The sequence below is a fragment of the Sander vitreus genome, chromosome 4 (genome assembly GCF_031162955.1).
Source record: "Sander vitreus isolate 19-12246 chromosome 4, sanVit1, whole genome shotgun sequence".
NCBI lineage: Eukaryota > Metazoa > Chordata > Actinopteri > Perciformes > Percidae > Sander > Sander vitreus.
Genome location: NC_135858.1, coordinates 29,327,896 through 29,351,926, shown reverse-complemented (window position 1 = coordinate 29,351,926; position 24,031 = coordinate 29,327,896). Strand labels below are relative to the sequence as shown.

General features: G+C 42.4%; 1 protein-coding gene across 1 annotated transcript; it reads right to left on the bottom strand.

Annotated features, from left to right (window-relative positions):
* cand2 (cullin-associated and neddylation-dissociated 2 (putative)) lies at positions 1-23,739 on the bottom strand. The gene is made up of 24 exons (XM_078247540.1): positions 23,590-23,739; positions 22,326-22,469; positions 20,277-20,431; positions 18,711-18,834; positions 18,207-18,264; positions 16,918-17,116; positions 16,410-16,515; positions 16,138-16,280; positions 14,486-14,796; positions 13,894-14,035; positions 13,574-13,692; positions 12,707-12,862; positions 11,296-11,517; positions 10,780-10,986; positions 8,219-8,406; positions 7,406-7,568; positions 7,193-7,333; positions 6,025-6,164; positions 5,395-5,570; positions 5,065-5,160; positions 3,598-3,767; positions 3,349-3,513; positions 2,433-2,540; positions 1-315 (listed from the first exon to the last, which is right to left on the bottom strand). The coding sequence occupies exons 1-24, from the start codon at positions 23,655-23,657 to the stop codon at positions 85-87; spliced, it is 3,732 nt and encodes a 1,243-aa protein (XP_078103666.1). The 5' UTR covers positions 23,658-23,739; the 3' UTR covers positions 1-84.
* Between the last annotated feature and the right edge of the window lie 292 nt (positions 23,740-24,031).

The following is a 24,031-nucleotide window of genomic DNA, read 5'->3' as shown; positions in this document are numbered from 1 at the left end:
TCAAAATACAGCTGTGATCGTGTATGAAAGTGGAACAGCATTGTGCTTCTTTAAAAGAAAAACAAAAAAGAAAACGTGGGGAGTCTAACTGATATCCATGCTCTCTGCTGGCCCTAAGCCACCCCCCTCCCCTCCCTGGATGCTCTGGTAGATGGACGCCATGTCAGCGTTGGTTCTGATCTGGTCGGCGAAGTCGGCCATGCTGGGGCTCCTCTCCACCTCGGGCACGGCCAGCAGGGCGGCGACGGCGCGCATGGCCGAGCGCCGCAGCTCCTCCTGCTTCTCAAACTCCTGCTTCACAGAACCGGCCTTCACCTGCAGGCGGAGGGAAGGTGGAGAGTCATGGCAGTGTGCTGGGACTAGCATCACACGCTGATTCACTGTGTAATCCTTAATACTAGGTTCATTATGTAAATGACAAGAAATACACCCAGTTTTGGCCACATCTAAGCAAGTACAGGTGCTGGTCATACAATTAGAATATCATGAAAAAGTTGATTTATGTCAGCAATTCCATTCAAAAAGTGAAATTTGTATATTCTATTCATTCCACAAAGTGATATTTCAAATGTTCATTTCTTTTAATTGTGATGATAACTGCCAACTAATGAAAACCCCAAATTCAGAATCTCAAAAAATTTGAATATTACTTAAGACCAATACAAAAAGGATTTTTAGAAATGTTGGCCAACTGAAAAGTATGAACATGAAAAGTATGAGCATGTACAGCACTCCGTACTTAGTTGGGGCTCCTTTTGCCTGAATTACAGCAGCAATGCGGCGTGGAGTGGATCAGGCTGTGGCACTACTCAGGTGTTATGAGAGCCCAGGTTGCTCTGATAGTGGCCTTCAGCTCTTCTGCATTGTTGGGTCTGGCGCATCACATCATCCTCTTCACAATACCCCATAGATTTTCTATAGGGTTAAGGTCAGGCGAGTTTGCTGGCCAATTAAGAACAGGGATACCATGGTCCTTAAACCAGGTACTGGTAGCTTTGGCACTGTGTGCAGGTGCCAAGTCCTGTTGGAAAATGAAATCTGCATTTCCATAAAGTTGGTCAGCAGCAGGAAGCATGAAGTGCTCTAAAACTTCCTGGTAGACGGCTGCGTTGACCCTGGACCTCAGAAAACACAGTGGACCAACACCAGCAGATGACATGGCACCCCAAACCATCACTGACTGGAAACTTTACACTGGACTTCAAGCAATGTGGATTCTGTGCCTCTCCTCTCTTCCTCCAGACTCTGGGACCTTGATTTCCAAAGGAAATGCAAAATGTACTTTTAGAGAACATAACTTTGGACCACTCAGCAGCGGTCTAGTCCTTTTTGTCTTTAGCCCAGGCGAGACGCTTCTGACGCTGTGTCTTGTTCAGGAGTGGCTTGACACAAGGAATGGGACAGCTGAAACCCATGTCTTGTATATGTCTGTGTGTGGTGGTTCTTGAAGCACTGACTCAAGTGCAGTCCACTCTTTGTGAATCCCCCCCACATTTTTGAATGGGTTTGTTTCACAATCCTCTCCAGGGTGCGGTTATCCCTATTGCTTGTACACTTGTTTCTACCACATCTTTTCCTTCCCTTTGCCTCTCTATTAATGTGCTTGGACACAGAGCTCTGTGAACAGCCAGCCTCTTTAGCAATGACCTTTTGTGTCTTGCCCTCCTTGGGCAAGGTGTCAATGGTCGTCTTTTTGGACAGCTGTCAAGGCAGCAGTCTTCCCCATGATTGTGTAGCCTACAGAACTAGACTGAGGGACCATTTAAAGGCCTTTGCAGGTGTTTTGAGTTAATTAGCTGATTAGAGTGTGGCACCAGGTGTCTTCAATATTCAACCTTGTCACAATATTCTAATTTTCTGAGACTCTGAATTTGGGGTTTTCATTAGTTGTCAGTTCTAATCATCAAAAGTAAAAAATAAACACTTGAAATATATCAGTCTGTGTGGAATGAATGTATTCATTATACAAGTTTCACTTTTTGAATGGAATTACTGAAATAAAATCAACTTTCATGATATTCTAATTATATGACCAGCAACTGCATCTAAGCAAGTATCTACAGTAGTTTGTAGTAGTTCGTCGCTGTAATTTAAAATTTGTGATATTGCGCTGTAACAACTTGACCTTGTTGCTGCCGTTCAGAGCTTTGCATTCCTGCATTGTACTTAGTTTACAATGACAACTGCGTGCACATAAAACTAGGGCTGCAGCTATCGATTATTTTCGTTGCCGATTAATCTGTTGAATATTTTCTCGATTAATAGATTTGGTCTATAAAAATGTCAGAAAATGGTGAAAAATGTGGATCAGTGTTTCCCAAAGCCCAAGATGACATCCTCCAATGTCTTGTTTAGACAGCAGTGCCATACATTAGCGTTTATATGAATCCTAGTAGGAGTATGAATTATTGACTTCTAAAGAGCGCTGGTACCTTGGTAGTGCAGGTAGCTTTAAGAGGCTCTATCAGTCTGTCCAGTCTTTGGAGAACAGCTGCCGGACACAGAGACGCCAGTCGAGCCAACATCAGGAAAGTCAGCATCTACAGCACATACACGCCAACACAAGAAAAAAAAAAAAAAAGAAAAAGTGGGAGAGTCAAGTCAAGAATATGAATGATGACACTTGCTGTTTGTCAAACTGGAAGACACCATGTTTTAGCAAAGGCAGCTATTGAAACATGCTATAAAATGTTAACTCTAAAAGCTAAAAACGTTTGAGTGAGTGTTTTGGCTCTTAAACGATTGATCTGTGTGTAAAAGTGACGATTGAGGATGAAAGGACGTCATCTGTGTTGACGTGGTTCTGGTTTCCAGATGAGATCAAATCTTTAACCTGAGGTCATTTATTGAAAATTATGAAGAGCCGCCCCGAGCTGCTCAAACGTGCTCCGTCTGATCGGGGCCTAAGAAGAAGAAAGCTGCACACAGTCGTGCATTGCTAGTCCACACAGTACTCCGGGATGGGAGAAAAAAAACTCTGGTTATTGGCATTTCTTTAAACCAATCACAATCGCCTTGGGGCGGCACCAAGCGCTGGACAGAGCAACAGCGCCTCTGCAAAATAGCCTCGGGAAGGAACTCGTTTTGGTGGAACATGTGTACGTTCAAAAGCTGTTTTAGTCGTGCAACAGAAAACGCCAATTGGACAGATAGTCTAGCTAGCTGTCTGGATTTACCCTGCAGAGATCCAGAATTTAGAATACCAACACAAAAGAGGAAGGTGACCGACGTCTGAAAATGAGGGATATCAGGCAGTTCCAGCGGCACCTGAACAATCCCAGAAATGTATATAATCGATATAAAACAGAGCTGCACATAACGCTGATGTGATTCTACTTTTCTACCCACCCTGATATCATAGTGATCTTTGAGTCCTTCCTCCACATGATCTAGGAACTGCAGAATGTTCAGCCCCTCCAGGCAGCTGTCCAGCAGAGTGTACATACACTCAAACGCTGCTTTACGCACATCCAAACCATCATCCACAGTGTGTTTGAATGGACCCATCTCCACCTGCAGTACACACGCAGAATTAAAACATACATTAGCATTAATACACAAACCGATGTTTAAATTTCCCCCGGCTTCCCAACCCACTTCTCTGATGAGGTCCTTCCGGATCTGGGTCTCCTTGTAGAGGTGAGGCAGCACTGTTGCTAGGAGACCACGGATCAGAGATGGTTTGTTGTGAGCGGCAGAGTTAAACATCACCAAAGCGACGCGCCGCACGTTGATGTCCTCATCCTGCAGGGTCTTCAGGAAGTCACCTGTCCAACAGAGATGATTTGATCAGATTACTGTTATCCAATAGAACACGTGTGTGTGTGTGCTCTTTTCATGAGAGCCCATTTCAACTGGAAAAGTTTGGAGTAGAACTGAGCTGCTCTAACTGGGACAGGTTTAGATTTAAGGTCAAGGTTGGCTGATCGGGTCACATTGTTTAAAGTGTGTCTTAATGTGTCTCATATGTACATTGGAAAAGTGAATACATCATCCACGTGGTCATTTAAAAAATTAAGCACCATGATTAAACTAATTTAAACAATGTTTTTGTGAACATGTAATAATGTGTGGAATATGAAATTAAGGCATTTAACTACAGTATCAATGTTACAAATCTGTGACTGAGTAGAAAACAGACAGTTTGAGCTTTATGTTGTTGATGCAGATCAATGTGCCAGTTCGATGCTGCCAACTGAAAACTCACTGCCCATACTTCCTTTGAGCAAAGATAACATTCCAGTGTTGAAAACCCAAAGGTAGCCCAGTCAATTTTACCAGTTTATTGGAGTGTGCTGGAAGATACAACTTGATCTGACAGACCTATTAGCTTAGAACGCTTTTTAACAAGTGGATTTGTCCCCCCCCCATCACTTCCACTGGAACAGGCCGTGTTCACAGCAGGTACTCACAGGAAGAATTACAGCGAGCAACAACTCTCTGTGTGCAGAAATGGTCTAACGGACCCCGATGCCGGCTGCCATAAACACCAAAGGAGGAAGACAGCCTCCAATTGGTTGAGTCCCTCTTGTCAAAATGGCCAGTAAAATGATACCTTTTACGAATAGATGTATAAATAGCCGTTTAGTGGATTTATCGTTTTGGAATTACGCAAAAAGTCGCTTCAGTAAAGCTTCTGGAAGGGCTACGATCACACAGACAGCTCTCTTTGGAAATCCCAAGATGGTAGCCTTCATGCTAAACAATCAGAACAACGATAGCTTGAAGCAATGTGGCTGTATCAAACATTACGGGGGGCGGGGGGGTGAGATCGGGGTTGAGATCTTTTGAGAAAAATTTTAATTGTAAGCGTCTAACACTTCATTTTCTGCATTCTGGAAATTTTTTCTGCAACAAGTTGGGGTGCAAATGTCTGTTAGGGAAATTATAATAGGAGTCATTTACAAAAAAGGTCTGTCATTGCAACACCACCCCAAAAAATAAAACCCTATGTGTAGAGATACTGTATGACATTAAAAAGGTATACTTTGATGACCCTAGAAGATTTGGTTCAGGTTTGTCCTCAAAAGTCAGTTTAAATAAGTGCGTTTCTGTGCGTCCTACCTATGCTCTCCTTCAGCAGTGAGTCTATGGGAGCAGGTTGGTCAACAATAGTGAACTTGATAGCTGTCACCACCGTGCTGCGAGCCAGAGGAGAACCTGCGAGGGGGCAGGAGGAGATTTCTTTAAAACACAACCACAGAAGGAAAGGTGTCCCAAGAGCAGAAACAATAACTTCACAGTATTAGATATAAAAAGGAAGCATTGCACTCAGTTCAAGGAGTTTTCACTTTCACTATTTTTTAAGTTAAATAATTGCAACGTCTTTCCAAAAGTCGACGAGTAACCGCGTTAAATAATCATGATTTCAATATTGACCCACACACACCGTACCGGCTCCAAGCAGCTGTTTGAGTCGGGGTAACAGCTGGGCAGCGTTGACTAAAGTCAGTTTTCCCAGACATTCAGCCACCAGGTTCCTGGTCCCCTCCTCCTGACACTCACAGTTGTCAAACAGCAAGGCCCAGATAGACTCCACATGGGCCGAGAGACTAGAGGCTGGACAGGCACTGAGACCAGAGGGACAAACCAGTCACCCAACTTGAAAGACAATCTGTTAACGCTGCACTTGGGAGAGATTTATTAACAAAAATAAAAAAAAAATCTTTTCTACCAGTTTAAATAAAAACGTGACGGTGCAGTAAAGAATCACATCCCCACTTAAAAATGCATAACCTTTAAGTTCAAATTTAGCCCAAATTATTCTGTCTAGTTTAAAAAAAATAATAATTCACTTATCCTACTTCTGTACACTAAAGGGCCTTCATACGGAGGCCAAAATTGTCATATGCGTTTCTGTATCAGTCTTCTAAAAAATTATGTTAATTCAGGTAATCTGCATGATTTTTTATACTCTATAAAGAACATTTGTCTTTAATTGCTTTGTAAAATAACTTATTCAGAAAGATATGAGCAGGTAATGCTGGAGAGAAAGCAGAAAAGTGAAATACAAACCACACACACCTGATGACCTCTTTGAGGGAGTGCAGCAGCAGGTATTGTCTCCGTGGCTGGGCCGAGATCTCTTTCAGCAGGAAGGGCAGGTATTCGTCCAGGCTGCCGACCGCCATGCTGCCTAAAGCGCAGGATGCTGCCGTCTTCACCTGAAACCACAAACTAGATACTATTCATATAAAAAGTAGAAAGTTGTTCTTGTTTAAAAAAAAAGGTTCAACTGAAAACCGCATCCTACACCCTGTTTTGACCTGATAATAAGATCCGATCTAGGTGGTCGGATCACAAGTGGACAGCTTAAGTACAGGTGAAAACGCACCCAGGACTCATTGGGATCACTCAGACCACATTTAGAAGTGGTCTGAACCAGTGGTTCAAGCTTTTTCAATAATGTACCCCCTTTGAACAGTTTTTTAAGCCATGTAACCCCCCAACCAGCACGAATTAAAAAAAAAAAAAAAATTAAAAAGTTGAAACTGAAAAACTAAAACTAAAAAACATTTTGCAAAAAAAAAAAAGTCACGTACCCCCTGCAGTCCTCCAAAGTACCCCTAGGGGTACACATACCCCCATTTGAGAAACTGGTCTAAACCACGCGTCCACATTCTAATAGCAGGAATGTGTCCTGGGTGTGAAATTCTTTTGCAGGATGGTAGGGGAAGACTCATGAATATTCATTAGGGAACTCATCCCTGAATGGCTAGTACTCATTGGCTGCTTTGGTTGGGTTGGTTATGTTTAGGCAAGAGGAGTGGGATCAGTTACGGTTAGGGTAAGACTGTCAGGGCGAGCCAATCAGAGATGAGTCTTCCCCTACCGTCCTGCAACAACAAAAACGCACGTCCTGGGCCACATTAAGGACCGCCTACTCAACTGTGAGCGGAACTACTCATTCAAAAGTATTTATCGTGTGTTTTGGATGTTATTTTAATACTGTGGTGATGTATCCATGTTCGTTTCTGTGCTGCCTGCTCTTATATCCCTGGCTGTCTGGAGCCCTCTACAGTGCTGTTGCCTTGAAAAGGCAACTACTGGTATACAAAAATGTTTTATAAAATGCCCCCAAACTATGTGGGATATTACTACAGACATACCTGCTCTTATCTGTCAACGCTGACAATTCACCAATAAAAAGTAAGTTATTTGCAGCCTGGGAGCCATGTACAGTATGTCCTACCTCCTCATTGGTGGAGGAGATGGCATCCAGGATGACTCCCTGCACCTCCTTACTCCGCCCCAGGCTGCCGCTCCTCCCCAGCTCCCCCAGACACAACAGAGCCAGGACTCGGGCAGACTCTGGAGAACCAGGGTTCTTGACCTGAGGAGAAGAGAGGAGATACAGTGAAACGGACACATGGGGGTTGTATTTTACCCGATTACAAACACACACCTCCTGCATGAGGCCGGCCACCGTGGCGGGAGTTTCTTTGGAGCAGGAGGCAGACAGAGCGGCCACACAGCGAGCCACAGACTGGTACGACTGTCTGTGGATGATGGTGCTGTCTGAAGACTGGGAGCGGTGGAACGGATCTGTGAGAGACTTCAGCAACTGACTGAGAGAGGAGACAAATGGAGGAAACGAGAGAAAAGAAAACGAGAGGAGAACAAGGAGAGACGAATAAAATAGTTGCTTGTGTGAACACAGTGAATCCTGTTTTAATTAGAGTATAAGTAGGCCTGTAACAATTACATTGTCTAATTGCAATATTTTTTAGGTAATTGCCGTTTCTTTAACCGTAATTAACTTACATTAGCTAAAGAGCTAAGGGGTATGACTGTTGGTTGTCAATGTTGTGTACATTTAAGAAAGAAATACAATGTTTTATGATAAAGAGGTGTGGTTTACTTCATAGGCTGTGTAGTGGCAATCTGACCACCACAAAAAAATGCCACTGGAGCAAATTTGAAACCATTTGCAACGCAAGTGTTAACAAGCCTGAGGGAAACTGGAGTTTTTGCCTTTCTGCTTCATCTTTTTTAACTTAAACAAAAAAAATGTTGTCTTTGAATATTGGCAAAAAGAACTGGATCTTAAAAATATCACATCCATATTCAAAACCTTGTGGGCCAACAGAAAAACGATCAACAATTATTCTCCCCACTAAACACTTTTCCCACCAGATAACTGAAACTTTTTCTATTGTTGTGGGGACATTTGGGCCTAAACAGATCCAGCACGTAGTTGTCACACATACCAGCTTACCTGTAGCCCAGGTTACTTGTTTTGGACAGCACCAGTGCCTGTAGGAAGTCCAGTACGGCTGCCAGTGCTGCACCCTGCAGCAGTGGAGAGTGGACGAGTCTGAAGACTCCCGGCAGCACGGAGGAGCTGATCTTAGCCAGAGAGGAGGGGCACCATTTGGCCATGCAGGTCAGCAAGGTGATGGATACCTAAACAGAGATACACCATGTCAACTACAACCTGTTTCATATTATCTCTATACAGCACGCTATGTGAAGGGAAACTGACTCACATGTGACAACCCCTGCTGTCTGTTCACCTGTCTCTCTGACTCTGCAGGAGCGAAGTCAGAGTAGCCTGGAACACCTGAGGGTGCCCAGGTTATTTGAGCCTGGCTGCAGTGCAGCCAAGCAGTAAAAGCATCTTTGTGGCTGACTTAACTGAGGAAACTTACTTATACGCAAGACTTGGCCTGGATTCGGGAAAGGAGAAAAGAACCGTCACTATAAAAAGACAAGTACGAACCAGCGGAACAGCCGTTCAAACACCAATTTCCAAATGATCCTGGAAAGCCGAGAACGGAGAGACCCATCATCAGGCAAAAATGCTGAAGGAGCCAAACTTGGGTCTAATTTTAATTCAGTTGATCTAGCTGGATCTGAGAGAGCAAGTCAAACAGGGGCTGAAGGCGCACGTCTCAAAGAAGGTTGCAATAATACTACTACTCTTACATAGACAGTAGGCTAACCCGCATTTCTACAGAACTCCTTGAGTGGGAACACTAAGACAGTCATCATCTGCACAATCACTCCTGCTACTCTAGAGGAGACCCTCAGCACTCTTGACGTTTGACAGGCCAGGGTAAGCATTTCCTCTTTTCTCGGCTTTCCAGGATCATTTGGAAATTGGTGTTTGCTGCTCCGCTGGTATATACTTGTCTTATTTTTTTTTTATTTATTTTTTTTAGAAGACGTAAGTTTCCTCAGTCAAGTCAGCCACAAAGATGTTCTTCCTGCTCAGCTGCGCTGCCAGGCTTAAATAACCTGGGCACCCTCAGGTATTCCAGGTTACTCTAACGAGCTCCTGACGAGTCAGAGAGACAGATGAGCACTAGACGCAGCCGGGGTCGTCACACACAGGGCAGGAATACAGGAATTAGTTCAACCAAGGAGGTTTTATTTTTACATGGTGCAGGATAGCTCCAAATCTACTCGAAGTAGTACTCCACCGATTCAACATGGCACTCCTATAACATTGTTGAGAAGAAAAGGTTCAAAATTGATGTAGCAGAATTACAGATATCGTCTATTTCACTGGTTCCCAAAGTGGGGTCCGGGGACCCCCAGGGGATCTGGAAGGGGTCCCAATGGGTCCCCAGCAAAATGAGGAATCATTTATTTTCACTATAATGCCATCCATAAGTAACCCATACCTACTTTGGCCATTGGTTTCATACACTTTCTGTCATAAAACATGTGAAAGCTAAGATCCTATCAGACAGGGGACGCTGGGACAAAATCTTATCAAAAGGGGGTCCGTGGACTAATTTGTGGCAGTTTATGGGTCCTTCACGTGGAAAGGTTTAGGAACCACTGGTCTATTTCATGCCACTCCCTTGTCAAAACCTGCTGCCCACGTTACCCACAATACAACTACCGCCAACAGTTCAGTTGGCTATGTGGCTGTTAAGTTAGCAGCAGCTAATGTAGCCTGGAGCAGAGATGAGCAACGGGCTACAGAGGACAACACCAGCATTTCTTCTCTAAATGGACCTTTTTCACAGCAGCCATGTTGACATGTCATAGTAGGAAAAGCACAGCTGAAATTGATAACCTTAACGATGGCTCAATTCCATCAAGTGTCCCAGTGAGCTATTTCAGTGAGTCAGCATGCACAATACCAGGCCTCTCCTAAGTGGAATGCAGCCATCATTAATGGTCTTGAATACACCTGTGCTTTTCCTACTATGACATGTCAACATGCTGTGAAAAAGGTCTATGGAACACTGTACATGGTGGGAGAAGCATGAATAACCCTTGTGTTGTCATCCCATCGACCATCAACTCGTTGCCCATCCATGTCAAAATTGAATTTTTGGTGCATTTTCCGAGGTTTTTGTCACTTTTTTGGATGCTTTTGACACTTCTTTTTTTTAAACCTTTTTGTCACTTATTTAACACTTTTTATATTCACGTTCAATCAATTTTAATGACATACCTAATTTTTGAGTCAAAACAAAAAATAGTTTTGACTAATAATTAGGTTGTTGAGTGGATCACAGATGGGTATCTGTCAGTATACTATACTGCAAGTATAGTCTCGACACTGTTTTGAAACCATTAAAACCTTTTTTTCAAATTCACACCCAAACTTCCATGAAAGTAATCATTCATTTTACCTGTGAAGAGTGCTGTATGGGTTCCATACAACGTACATCCATGCATCCACTTATTTTAGGGCAATTTGGTTGAAAGAAACCCATATTTCTGATATAAAAAAAAACGTTGAAAATGGGTCAAATTTGACTCGAGGACAACACAAGCGTGAATGGGTGTTTGTGTTGAACTCAGTGCAGTACCTACCTGTGATACGTGCATGTCGCCCTCATCCACCAGAGCAGGAAGCTCGCTCAGAATGGGCTCCAGCGCGGCAGGCTTGATGCTGGCGGCATGATGCGTGACCAGCGCTGTCAGACACGCCAGCGTGCCGAGCTTCAGAGCTCGCTGGTTCTTCCGCAAGAAAGATCCCAACACAGACAGAGTCTCTGGCAGGATGGACGACAAGTTGATCTGGACGAGATGGAGGAAGGAAAGACAGTCTGGTTCATTTGTAAGTGTCGGGAGAGGGTTTCTGAAACCTTTACTTAGTAAAAGTAATAACATATGGTAGTTTTTTTTTAAGTAAAAGTATGTAAGTATTATCAGCAGTAAAAGTACTGACTGTGCAGTAAAATGTTCCCTGTCAGAGTTTTCCTCTTCTATCTGATGTTTCTGGATTAATATTCAAATTTGTACTTACATTCCAAAAGTCTTTTTAATAAGTACTTTTATATCATTAATAACTACAAGTCAAATATCCTATTATTTGTCCTATTGAACCTTTAATGGAGACGCAGAGATGAGGGTGATGGTCCTAACTGCTGTCAGTCTTGTGATCTCATTCTTCAACCTCTCCAGGAAGATCCCCAAAACACCTTGTAGCTCCGCCCCCAGGTGGTCACCAAGGTGACACACCATGTGACCCATACAGGAAATAGCCCTCTCTTTCACTTCCTGGTCGATGTCTGTTGCCTTCAGCCTCTTCAGGGTTGCAGAAAACACCTTGGAGAGAGAACGTGTTGTGACTCCACAGTACCAAGAGATGGCTTGTTGACCCTTTACTGATCTTGTGTACGTTTTGTTCAAACTGCACATACGATTCTGCCCCTTTCTGCACGCCAGAACCTGCACCTTTTATGCTAACGCTGTATCATGGAATCCCCAGTCGGTTGTGTCCAGTGACAATTTCAATAAAGTTTATGCAAAGGTAGCTGCGTCCACAATGTTGACATAAATAGAAAAAGGCAGCATGACTTGTGCAGTTCTATTATGAACGGAAAGTTATACGTTTAAAAAAATAACTTTAGATAACTAGAAGATGCAGACAATGTCGTAGGGCTGGGCAATATATCGATATTATATTGATATCGTGATATGAGACTAGATATCGTCTTAGATTTTGGATATCGTAATATCCTGATATGACATATGTGTTGTCTTTTACTGGTTTTAAAGGCTGCATTACAGTAAAGTGATACCAGACTGTTGTAACTGTTCTATTATTTGCCTTTTCCCCACTTAGACATTATGTACACATTACTGATGATTATTTATCTAAAATCTAAGTGTGAAGATATTTTGTTAAAGCACCAATTGTCAACCCTAGAATATCGCCGCAATAACGACATCGAGGTATCTGGTCAAGAATATCGTGATATCTGATTTTCTTCCTATCGCCCAGCCCTACAATGTGGTGTCTGTTCTGCAGTGATGTTCGGTTTTTATATCACAGAAGTGACAAGACTGCTCTTTTAAATACCACTCCACCTTGAATACCTTGAACTTTCCCAGAATTCTGTAAACATTAGTCAGTACCCCCTTCAAACTGCACTTCACACAACAACTGATCTGGCAGAATCCACACAGTGTCTGGCCGACTTTAGGCTGCTTACATTTCTGCGTGTTAATAATGAAAACAGGATGTTACTGTATCTCTGTATACTGGAACTCTACGCTGACATTGTTTTTCCATTTGGGAAAGTTTTAGTGTCTTTCTATGTTCTTATGATGGTGTCTCCTTCTTTTCTGTGTTGTTTTCCTTTGTCTCTCGAGCATCAATAAAGATTGAATGAATGAATGAAAGCCATAGTTGAAAGTAATGAACAGTTGGGAAAGTATAGATCGGAGCAAAATGACTGAAGCTCGACAGATCAGAGGAGCCAAACAGACGGGTCAAACCGAGCCTTCCCACCTCTTTGACAAACGGTTTCGGGTCGAATCGTCCGGCTGTGGCGCTCTGTCCCTGCGGTCGCATCACTCTGACCAGCTGCTGGGCGACCAGCAGAGCCTCCGAGGTGATCTTATAGAACGTGTCTTCTACACACGCCACCACCGGAGGCAGCAGCACCTGCAGGAAGCACAGCACGGGGGAAGAAAAGAAGTCTTTATATGTTCAGACTTTTTATTTTTATTAAGTCATGAATACAACCCAGATGAAATGCTTGTGTGACAAGTGTGTGTGGGTGAGTCAGTGAGAATGTATGTTAATAGTTTGCCAGATTTGGTTAATCTTGTTTTCTTCTGTTTGTTTTAGTGTGGCGAGTCGTAGTTTCATTTATATATATATATATATATATATGTATTTGTTACCCTCCTATTGTTTTATTTGTTATGTTGGCCTTTGCCTTCCCTGAAGCCAAATATTACAAATATTAAAATGTCACAACTCCAAAGTTGTATAAGGAACACTGATGTGCAATTTCATTAATGCAAACATTAGGAACATTTTCATTATTTCTCAGGATATGGATAATCAGGATACGATATCAGACAAAAACAGATAACGTCTGACTGATTCTGACCAGTGCGACAAGTGTGTACACATCTATAAACAAACTTCTTGTGTGTGTTTTTTTTCCCGTATTATATCTAAAATGCAAAAACGGAGAAGAATCAGATTACTGAAATTAACTGACTGAGCCACAACATCAAGATATGAAACTAAACGGTAAGTCTGCAGGTTTACATTATTCATAACAGCAAATCATATGTTTGAACAATATGCACGTTTCACATACAGTATATCCTGACGCAAAGCTTATAAAGATGTTTAAAGAACCTGCATGTGTGGCTGAAAGGCTTGAGGAGGGTGGGAGAGGAGGAGGACATGGAAGAAGGAGAGAGCATCGATCCTCATGTTGGAGGAGGTGGACTTGTCTGTCAGGGAGAAGATGATGCCTGGAGGAGGGAGGATGGGAGGAAGTGGAGGAAAAAGAGAGCAGGGGGAGGAGAAAATGAAGCAGATGAAAAGACAGACAGATGTTAGGAGGGAAGAGCGAGAAATAAAGAGCAAGAAAAAGGCAGTGGAAAAACAAATGAGTGTGAGCGTATGTGTGTGTGTGTGTGTGTGTGTGCGTGTGTGCGTGTATGTGTGTATACCAGGTATTAGAGCAGGTATGTGCTGCTCCAGAGCTCCAGGTACTGTGTGAGACAGCTCAGTGAGCAAACAGAAGCAGCCCTGTCGAGACTTAATGCTCTTCTCCTTCAGCTGTCTATGGAGCGTCTTCACTATCACCGGCACCTGGACAGACACACACACACACACACACACACACACACACACACACACACACACACACACACACACACATCATCTTGCATTTGAGTTTTCGTTTTAACCTATTATTTACTTTTCTGTTAATGTTTTTCTTAAGGATAATTAGGTTTTTGCAGCTTATAAAGCCACATTAGTCACATTGTTGTTTTTTAGTTTTTTAATATATATATATATATATATATATATATATATATATATATATATATATATATTTTTTTAAAGAATATATTTTTTACCTGTAAATAGTAGTTAAATGTTTATGTTTTACCTTTGTCCAGCTTATATATATAAGTATATGTTCACATACTTGGCCTATAAAGCCGATTCTAAAATAAATCCACTGTAAAAGCTATTGGAACACCTTTACATTCTGGGAGTGACTGACTCTGTACTGGTAGTAAAATCCTTCTGCACCTGTGTCTCCAGCATGGCGACGGCCGGCTCTTCCTCCCTGCTCCGCGCTGAGTCTGAGCCGGCCTTGATGTTGCCGTGGTGACTGGATCCCACTCGCGTTTGTCTCAGCAGCGTTGAAAAGGCAGCGAAGACGTCCGCCCTCACGTTCTCCTCGCGCTCCTTGAACCGGGCCAGCAGAGCAGGGCAGATGGAGGAGTAGAAGGAGAGCAGGAGGTCCCGGCGAGTGTGGATCAACGCCTCCAGACACTTGATCGAGGAGCGCCGCACCTTCCAGCTCATATCGTCGTCGTCGCTGTACTCATCGTCTGACTCTGGAGTCGTGGGATGAGACAGTCGTTATTTCCTACTGGAAGTAGACGGACTTCAGCGAATATTCATTCTGACTCTGTTCACATTACTAATCATCTCTCTCTGTTATAGCTGTGAAGTCATAAAAACTGATTAGGACTAACAGACGCTACATTTAAAAAAGAAATGTCAATGGGGGCGGCCTCTAGCTCACCCAGTAAGAGCGTTCGCCCCATGTAGGCCGAGTCCTTTTCGAATCCGACCTGCTGCCCTTTGCTGCGTGTCATCCCCCCTTTCCTGTCTATCCACTGTCACTATATAATAGTAATAGTAATAGAAAGGGAAAAGCCCCAAAAAAAGCAATCTTAAAAAATAAAAAATCTCAATCTGAACTAACAATCTGACATCCCTGGAGGGTGACAAAAACAGTGGTGGAATGTAATACATTCATTTACTCAAGAACTTTACTTAAGTACAAATTTAAGGTACTTTACCTGAGTATTTCCACTGTACGCTACTTTCTACTTGTACATCTCAGAGGTAAGTGTTGTACTTTTTACTCCACTAAATTTGTCTGATAGCTTCAGGTACTTTTCAGGTGACCGTTTTTCCTCCCCTTCCTGTCCAGTGAAAACCACGTGTCTCCAGATGTGTTGATGTTGAATGTTTGTGATGAACTGAAGGATGAAGGGTTCCTTTATGTGTTGAGAAAACTCTCCTCCTTCTTAAGCTAAACAAAGTCTTTAAAAAGCCTCTTGGATCAGCTGGAAAATGCATCGTCCGAAAGCTGAAAACAGGGCTGTTTTTCAGACACCATGAGAAGTTGACTGTAGAGATACGTGGTTCTCACAGGACAGCAACGCTACAAGCATATGATGATCTTATAGAATATGATGCATGGCTGTAGATTAAACTAGCCAACTGTATATAAAGGAGTTAAAATGAGCACAACCATAAACATCTACAGCAGTAAAATGGAACACACACATTAATGCAGCAGGAATATTAATCCAGAAACATCAGATAGAAGAGGAAAACTCTGACTTTTACTTTTCATATTTTAAGTACATCTTACTGATAATACTTACGTACTTTTACTTCAGTAAGGTTATGATTGCACTTTTACTTGAAGTGTTTTTTTTACTGAAGTAAAGGATTGGAATCATTATTCCAAAGAACAAAGGTGACACCAAAACAAGTTGCATGCAAACTGAACTTCAACGTATAGCTTGCATTGATTTAACAACTCCCACTTCATTTTTGAAAGTCGTAGTACAACAAAGTAGCATTTGCAAAGTTAGAACATGAGCACAAAACACACTGATGAACTAATAGAAGATAACAGAAAGCAAAGACACACAAACCTTCATCCAGCCCCTCCTCTACATCCATGCTGTCTTCTTCCTGCTGCTCCTCGTCGTCATAGTTGTAGTTCGGGTCAAAGGTCATGAACTTGAGACAAAGCTGTGTTACCGTGGCAACATGGGGGGACATCTCCTTTGGGCACCTGTCAATCAATGGACACAACATAAAGGACAATGTGTGTGACAATGTGTGTGTGTGTGTGTGTGTGTGTGTGTGTGTGTGTGTGTGTGTGTGTGTGTGTGTGTGTGTGTGTGTGTGTGTGTGTGTGTACCTTCGTATGAAGGCTTCAAAGGCCTGGAAACAATACTCTCTCAGCTCGTCGTCCTCCACACCGGTAAACTTCACCACCATCGGGATCAGCTTCTCTAAATGTTCACCTACAGAACACACACACACACACACACACACACACACACACACACACACACACGCGCACACACTCGCGCGCACACACACACACACAGAGGTTTACTCCTCGACGCAGGGGCCGCAGGTTCGACTCCGACCTGCGGCCCTTTGCTGCAGGTCATTCCCCTTCTCTCTCTCCCCTTTCAAGTCTAAGCTGTCCTATCCAAATAAAGGCCTACAAATGCCCAAAAAAATAATAATAATTACATCCAATACATACAAATTACATCCGAAAAGTGTATCAACCAAGTCACTGAGAGTGAATTCAAGCATGGTGCAGGACCCTCAAGTGCTTTCTATACAAACAGGTAACCGATGTAATGACTTTAAAATGGGTCGTCAGCAGACGTGAACGCAGCTACAGGTCTCACCGACTCGATGGCCGCCCTGACGACTGATGGTTGCTAGGCACTGGATGTACGTCCTCGTCATAGAAGTGGGCGGGCCCTTGGCCAACTCCGTCAGCAGGTGTTCAGTCAGCTGGGAGAAGAGGGCGGGGCTACAGCAGGGCACCAGGTGGCCGAGAGCCAAGATGGAACGCTTCCTGACCGCCATCCTGGGGCTTGTTAACTGACGGGGCGGCCACGGGGAAGAGGGACGTAATGAATGAATAAACACGCACACACGGACAGGAGGAAAGATAGATGGATGGATACAAAATAAATACATGGAAAATATAGCACAATATGCCACAACGGCTGAAAAAGAAAAGAATAAAAAAAACAGTGTACACTGTGCACGCGTTTTGCATGAAAATGTTCATTCATGATTCATTCATCCATTCACAGACATACTGTATAATCTATCACTCATAATATACTGTATATTAGCTATTAATATCGTTTGATAAACAATGTTAATATTCCTCCACTAATAATCTTAAAACAGCAACACAGATTACAAACAATATGTAATTTATAAATACAACGGAGGTTAATAATGTTTGTGACTGTAATTCATTACTTAATTAATATATAACAAAACTTTTGCCATGAAATGTTACAGTTAATCAATATTTAACAGTGACTTAGTTGGTTAAAGGTGCCCTGCAACACGTATTTCATTACTTTGTGGTGATGTCTGAAGTTCTACCATGGACTCTGGTTACCTTGTTTCAAGCCATTCTAGCGTGGTATAGAAAGCCTGCAGAAAGATTTGCGCCAGTTCTCATTAATATTCAGCGAGCTTAGCTGCTTGACTCTGATTGGCTAACAGCTAGCCAATGACAGCCTGGCTATCAGCATCCTTTACCCAGCGCCACTGGGCGAGCTCGTGAATAGTAATGAGCTCAGGCAACACCACGTCAGACTGACCAGCTTTTGTAACTGGCCTGATTTCTCCGTTTATTTCTTTTCAACGGCTAGAGCTGACAGAGGAGGTAGCACTTCATTTTCACATTCACGACATAACACAAACACATATGGACCTAACGTATTTCAAAACATACAAGTACGGTTTTATGTGGCAGGGTACCTTTAAAGTTTATTATATCTGTATATAAAAATACAGATTTACAAATTGTAATTAGTAGATTAGCACTGAAACAAAAAAGCAATTGTATAATTACTACTACTGCGACTACTATTCTGTGTCCTGTGTATGAGAAGAGATCAAATACATTCATGTGTGTTTTTGGTCATTTGGCGTTGCAGTTTCTTACCTGAGGGAGCAGACTGGAGAGCAGAGAGCTGTGGAAACTGACCAGGGCACCACTCAGCCTGGAGAATGAAATATAAAAAGATAAATAAAATAAATAAAAACCCAACAACAGTCAACGCTAACATCATCTCTGACTTCTTCTTCTCTCAATCTGAGCTCCTCTCGTGACACGTTGTTGATCAGTGGTCTGATACCGTACCAACATTGCCAGCTATTACATTTATTTTTGCTAAATAAAGAGTTTCTTTGCAACGTTTGACCTAACAGCCCTCCTCCTACACACCTTTCTCATGTTATAGACGGCAAAGTATTTTTCTGTTCTGTCATCTGCATTAAAGCCGTGCTATTATAGGCCTATATAGGCACAGTGCGCAGCCGCTGGCGCCCAGTGACCAACTCCAGACTTTTTGCCAGTGCCTTTTGGTCATAGGGCCCTGACAGCAGCACTAACCTAACATCCATGGTTATGGTGTTTGATTTGTGTTTTACATTGTTTTGTTGTTACCTTCCCAACATGTCCGACAAGATGTCCAGGGCCTCCAACTGAACTGAGACGTCTTCTTGTTTCCCCATGGCACCAATCAGCTGGGAGGTAATCTTCTTACACACACTGACTGTCAGGCTCAAACCTGGCAACCCACATAAACACAAGAACCCAGAGGGGACATTTAAAGGCTCTGACACACCAAGCAGACGGCCGACCGTCGGCAGAAAAGTCAGTCGGACTGACGGCCTCCCCGAGTTGGTCCAAAAAGTGCCTCGGAACACACCGAAGCGACGCCGACTTGAGCGTACGTTCTGCGTGTGCCCGAGACGTAATACGTCTCCGTAACAGCAGGCGGCGCTAATCTGTATTGTCGCCCCAAAAAATTAAAACCGGAAATGACGAAAGCGTCACGTGGGTCTGTGTCTCCCGAATTTCAAAGCCGACCATAATGGCGGCTCGTTCGGAATACGATCTCGTATTTTACGAAAATAGTTCACCGAAACGTGTTTCTGAAAACATTTTAAGCGAGAAATAGGTGCAGTGCAGTTGCTGAATCTGTCTTCATTTCGGATCGACAAAGGTCAGTTTGAAAGATTTTCGTCAGATTTTGAGAGGCGCTCATCGCGCTCGTCATTTGCGGTAAGTGTTTAAACATAAGTGCACTGATTCGCTAGTCAAGGGCTAGCACTCCACCAATCAGATTGGTCATTGAGTCCGACTGCCCACTGGCCGATTCAACAAGTCAAATCGGCCCAAATGATCGCCGACGGCTTCTCCGACCGACGACGGCACGGAACACACCGAACAGACTCGAGTCGCCGACCTCGCCAGACTGTCCGACGGCCGATTATCGGGTTGGTGTGTCAGGGCCTTAAAACAAGACACAGATCTGGCAACCAACAAAAACAAAAATGTCACAATAAGAAATTCACCCATACTTTAGGTTAGCTCTGACTGTTTTGCTGTGATGATTTTTCTGTTTAAGGTGATGAGAAAAGTTAAGCTTCTGTTGCCTTCAAGTGCAGTCAGAAAAATCGTTATTCATCGTTACATTATGTATTCTGATAAAACAAAGAATTTAACGTTTAATAATGCTCAATGTATTGCTTCATAAAAAGATTTAAGGGGAAAAGGAGACCGAAAACCTACCTTTATTAGTTGATGATATAAGTAGAAGACAATTATATATAAAAACAATGTTATTGTTTGGTATTTGGTGAAAATAAAAAGTGCAGCTTCATGTATACAGTACTCGTTCTCTTTGTTTAACATGCGGTTGGCGTATTATTTACAGGATGTCCCTTTTCAATAACAAAACCAAACAATATGCATCTTTACTAGGCAATTCATTATAATTTAGAAATTACACATCTAATGCACATTTTAGTGTTCTCCATGTGTTGCTGTAGAATAACACACCTAAAACATCCATATTTTGTATTTATTTAAAGGTTCAAATTGGGTTCTGAATTAAAGCCCAGCAGCATCTCTAATGTAAGATGGAAAGATGGCATCAGGAGCAGGTCGTCACCATATGTGAAATAAGAGGAAAGCTGACAGCGAGGAGAGTATTTCAGCCCTCACCTGATGAAGACAGCGGCAGCTCAGTGATCACAGTCTTCAGTCCCATGCTGGAAATGTCTCTCAGCTGCTCTTTGTCTGACGTCATGTTGGAACACAGCGTGTCCACCATCGTCTCCACCTGAGGCTCCTTCACCTTACTCACCAGAGGGGCCAGGCTTAAAAAAAAAAAAAATCAAACGCACCCACACAATACGTCAATCGTTCTCTGTATCAGGTGATCCTCATCAGAACATTACAGCCCATGTCACAGAGTTTCAGAATAAATACACCCCAAAAACTTTAGTAAACTAAATATGTCTTACTTAGTTCTGGTTGTATTTTGTACCGTTACTTTTTAAAACAGTTAGAGAGAGAGAACAATCAGGAGGACACAGCACCCTAAGATGATGCACAAGTACTTAAAGCTATAGTGCGTAACTTTTTGATACTATAAAGCTAATTGAGACTATCAGCTCCACACAACCCTCTCTGTATTTCTCAGTATGGCTGTGTTTAGAAGATTGTGTCGGCTGGCGACATTCGTGTGCAGAAGTTCGAGTGAAAATAATGACCTCTTCTGAAGAGTCCATGTTTTTTTTAATCCTCCGTGTCCTCCATGGTTACAAGCAACTGTGTGGGGGGGGGGGGGGGTGATCACGGAAGGCTTGTATCATGTGGACGCGAGTTTTATTGTCGTTACTTCAAAATCCTCATGGGGGAGACAGAAACTACTCACCATAGCTTTAAGTATAATTATTTAGGCATTGTTACAGGTAATATAGGTACGGTTTCTTAAATTGATTGTTTCTGAATTTGTATTTTTTTTATTTTATTTTTTTGGAGAATAATAATAATAATCATCCATTTACTGATTGGGCAGCATCTGGGACCACACATGCAGCAAATAATGATTTTCTTGCATCAGTAAAAATAAGCTTAGGACGGATCATTGTCTCCATTCATTTTATTTAACACGTTGACGGTAATGTTTGGTTTGATGTGTGTGTTGAGAGAGAGAAGTTTCGAACCACAACCAAAAACAGTTAGGGAGGGAGAACAGTCAGGACACAGCACCCTGAGATGATGCACACATACAGTATTACAGTATCATTATTTAGATATAGATATTGTTTCTTAAGCCCCTGACACACTAACCCGACGGCCGACCGTCGGCAGAAAAGGCAGAATCGGACTGATCAGTCGGCTCCCCGAGGTCCAAAAAGTGCCTCAGAACACACCGAAGCGACGCCGACTTGAGCGTGTAATACGTCTCCATAACAGCAGGTGGCGCTAATCTGTATTGTGGCCCAAAAAATGAAAACCGGCAGCTGATTGGACGAACGCGTCACGTTGGTCTGGCTGCTCCCGGACCATAATGGCGGCTCGTTCGGAATACGATTTAATATTTTACTAAAATAGTTCACCGAAACGTGTTTCTGAAAACATTTTAAGCGAGAAATAGACCACGCGGTTGCTGAATCTGTCTTCATTTCAGATCGACAAAGGTCAGTTTAAAAGATTTTCGTCAGATTTTGAGAGGCTCTAGTCACGCTCATCCCGCTTGTCATTTCCGGGTTAGCGCTCCACCAAATCAGATTGGTCACGGAGACCGACTGCCCGCCCTCCGACGCAACTAGTCAGGTCGGCCAAAATGAAGGCCGTCAGCTCCTCGGATGGACGACGGCACGGAACACACCAAACAGACGTGAGTCATTGACCTCGCCGGCCGATTATCGGGTTGGTGTGTCACTGCCTTTAGATTGATTGTTTCTGAATTAGTAGCTTCTTTATTTTTGTATTGCTTCTATGCATTTTGTACCATCTCCAAAGGATGAATTTCAACATGAAATTTGATTTGAAATATTCTGCACAAATGCCAAAATCATTTCATGTGAAAATGCAGCGTTGTCCATGATCAAACCCCCACTCACTCCGAATAGAAATGAACAAGGGGGGAAAAAAGGAAAAGATAAATGAATTAATATTAGTGCCACATAAGAAAACACAGGCTGCACGGCTTCTTCGTCTCCATAGACTGAAGAGCATTCCCATCCTCTGCGTTGTTGTTACCATTTTACAGCCAGGTTCTGCACCTCCCCGTTCTTGTCCTCCAGCAGTTTGAGCAGCATGGTCACCACCTTCCTCTCACTATCCTCGTCCAGCTTAATGCTGTCCTTCTGGAGCTCCAGCATCAGGTCATTAGTGGCCATGAACCTGGTGTTTAACACAGCAAACATACACACACACACACACACACACACACACACACACACACACACACACACACACACACAAAAGGTGCACACATAAACACACCAAACACACACAAAGATGGAGGTACAGAACAGATTTAGTTGAAAGTAAACACAAAGATGCAAACACATCTAAATGACCTGGCTATAAATAAATAAGCTGACTGTAAATACATTATAAACTCATTAAAATGCCTGATTTGATGTTGTTGTGACATTAAATTCCCACCCAAGAGCAGATAAGTTGAAAGATAGGCAGCAAAGAAAGACTCGTCAATGAATTAAGGTGATCAGTTGAGTGAAATCTGTATTATCAGGTTGTTGTTTGTAGGCATAGGTACTCTTATCTCCAGTGGTAGAAAGTAACTAAGTACTGTACTTAAGTAGAAGTTTAAGGTACTTGGACCTTTGTTTACTCCCAATTTTCCACTACTTTATACTTCTACTCCTCTACAATTTGGAGGCAAATATTGTACTTTTGATTCCACTTTTATCTGATAGCTACTTTTCAGATTTAGATTACATGATACTAAAAATAACCAACTAATCAATTCTGATGTATTATAAATTAATTATTAAAGACTCTATTGATTGTTGAAAATCCCAAACTACCCAACAGAATATAAAGTAGTTAAAATTAGTTAGTGCACACATTAATGCATCAATAGTTATAATACAAAAATATTGTATATTCTTTCCTGCAAAGAGACTGAGTAAGCCTACTTTTACTTTTGTAGTAGGCTAAGTATATTTTAATGCTAAAACCTTTGTACTTTTAATTAAGTAATCGTTTGAATGCAGGACTTTACTTGTAATGGAGTGTTTTTACACTGTAGTATTAGCCTACTACTTCTAGTAGTAGTATTAGTACTTCTTCCACCACTGTTTATCTCACCACACACGCTGACACACTTATTATATTAGTTAAAAGTAGACTTTCAGTGAGATTCCATCTGTCTCTCTTGAGAAAAGAGAGATTAAATGTTTAAAAAGTAAAATGACAGACAAACAATAATGAGCCAGGACTAAAAAAGTGTCATCTCACTGTGGGACACACAAGCTGTTCATTAACTCTGTCTTACCTAAAATCTTTGTCAGTTGATGTCATTTTCTCCAACAAGTTGGAGATGTAGTAAGACACGTTCGACATCTTGGTACTTTGACAGTTGTCAGCGGCGCTATGAAAAGTGAATGTACGGTTAAAAAGAGAAAACTGGGGCGACGGATTTAAACCGACAACATGGCGAGTCTGGAGGGGACAGAGAGAGGTAACACCGGAGAGCAAACCGGCGGAGAACTTGACACTTGGTGGGTTCAGATAAAAATAGATATGAAGGGGAAAGTGTTTCGGGGTTATGGCGCCACCGTGTGGATAGATGGAGTCCTGCCACTTAGTCAGAGCCGATTAGAGAGCCCTCTGAACAGCGTTACATTTTCGTCTTCCCCTTAGCTAAAAAGTTGATCCGTTTTCCGTTTTAGGAGTTTTTGGCAGTCTTCGTTTAACATTTGCAACACTTTGTATAT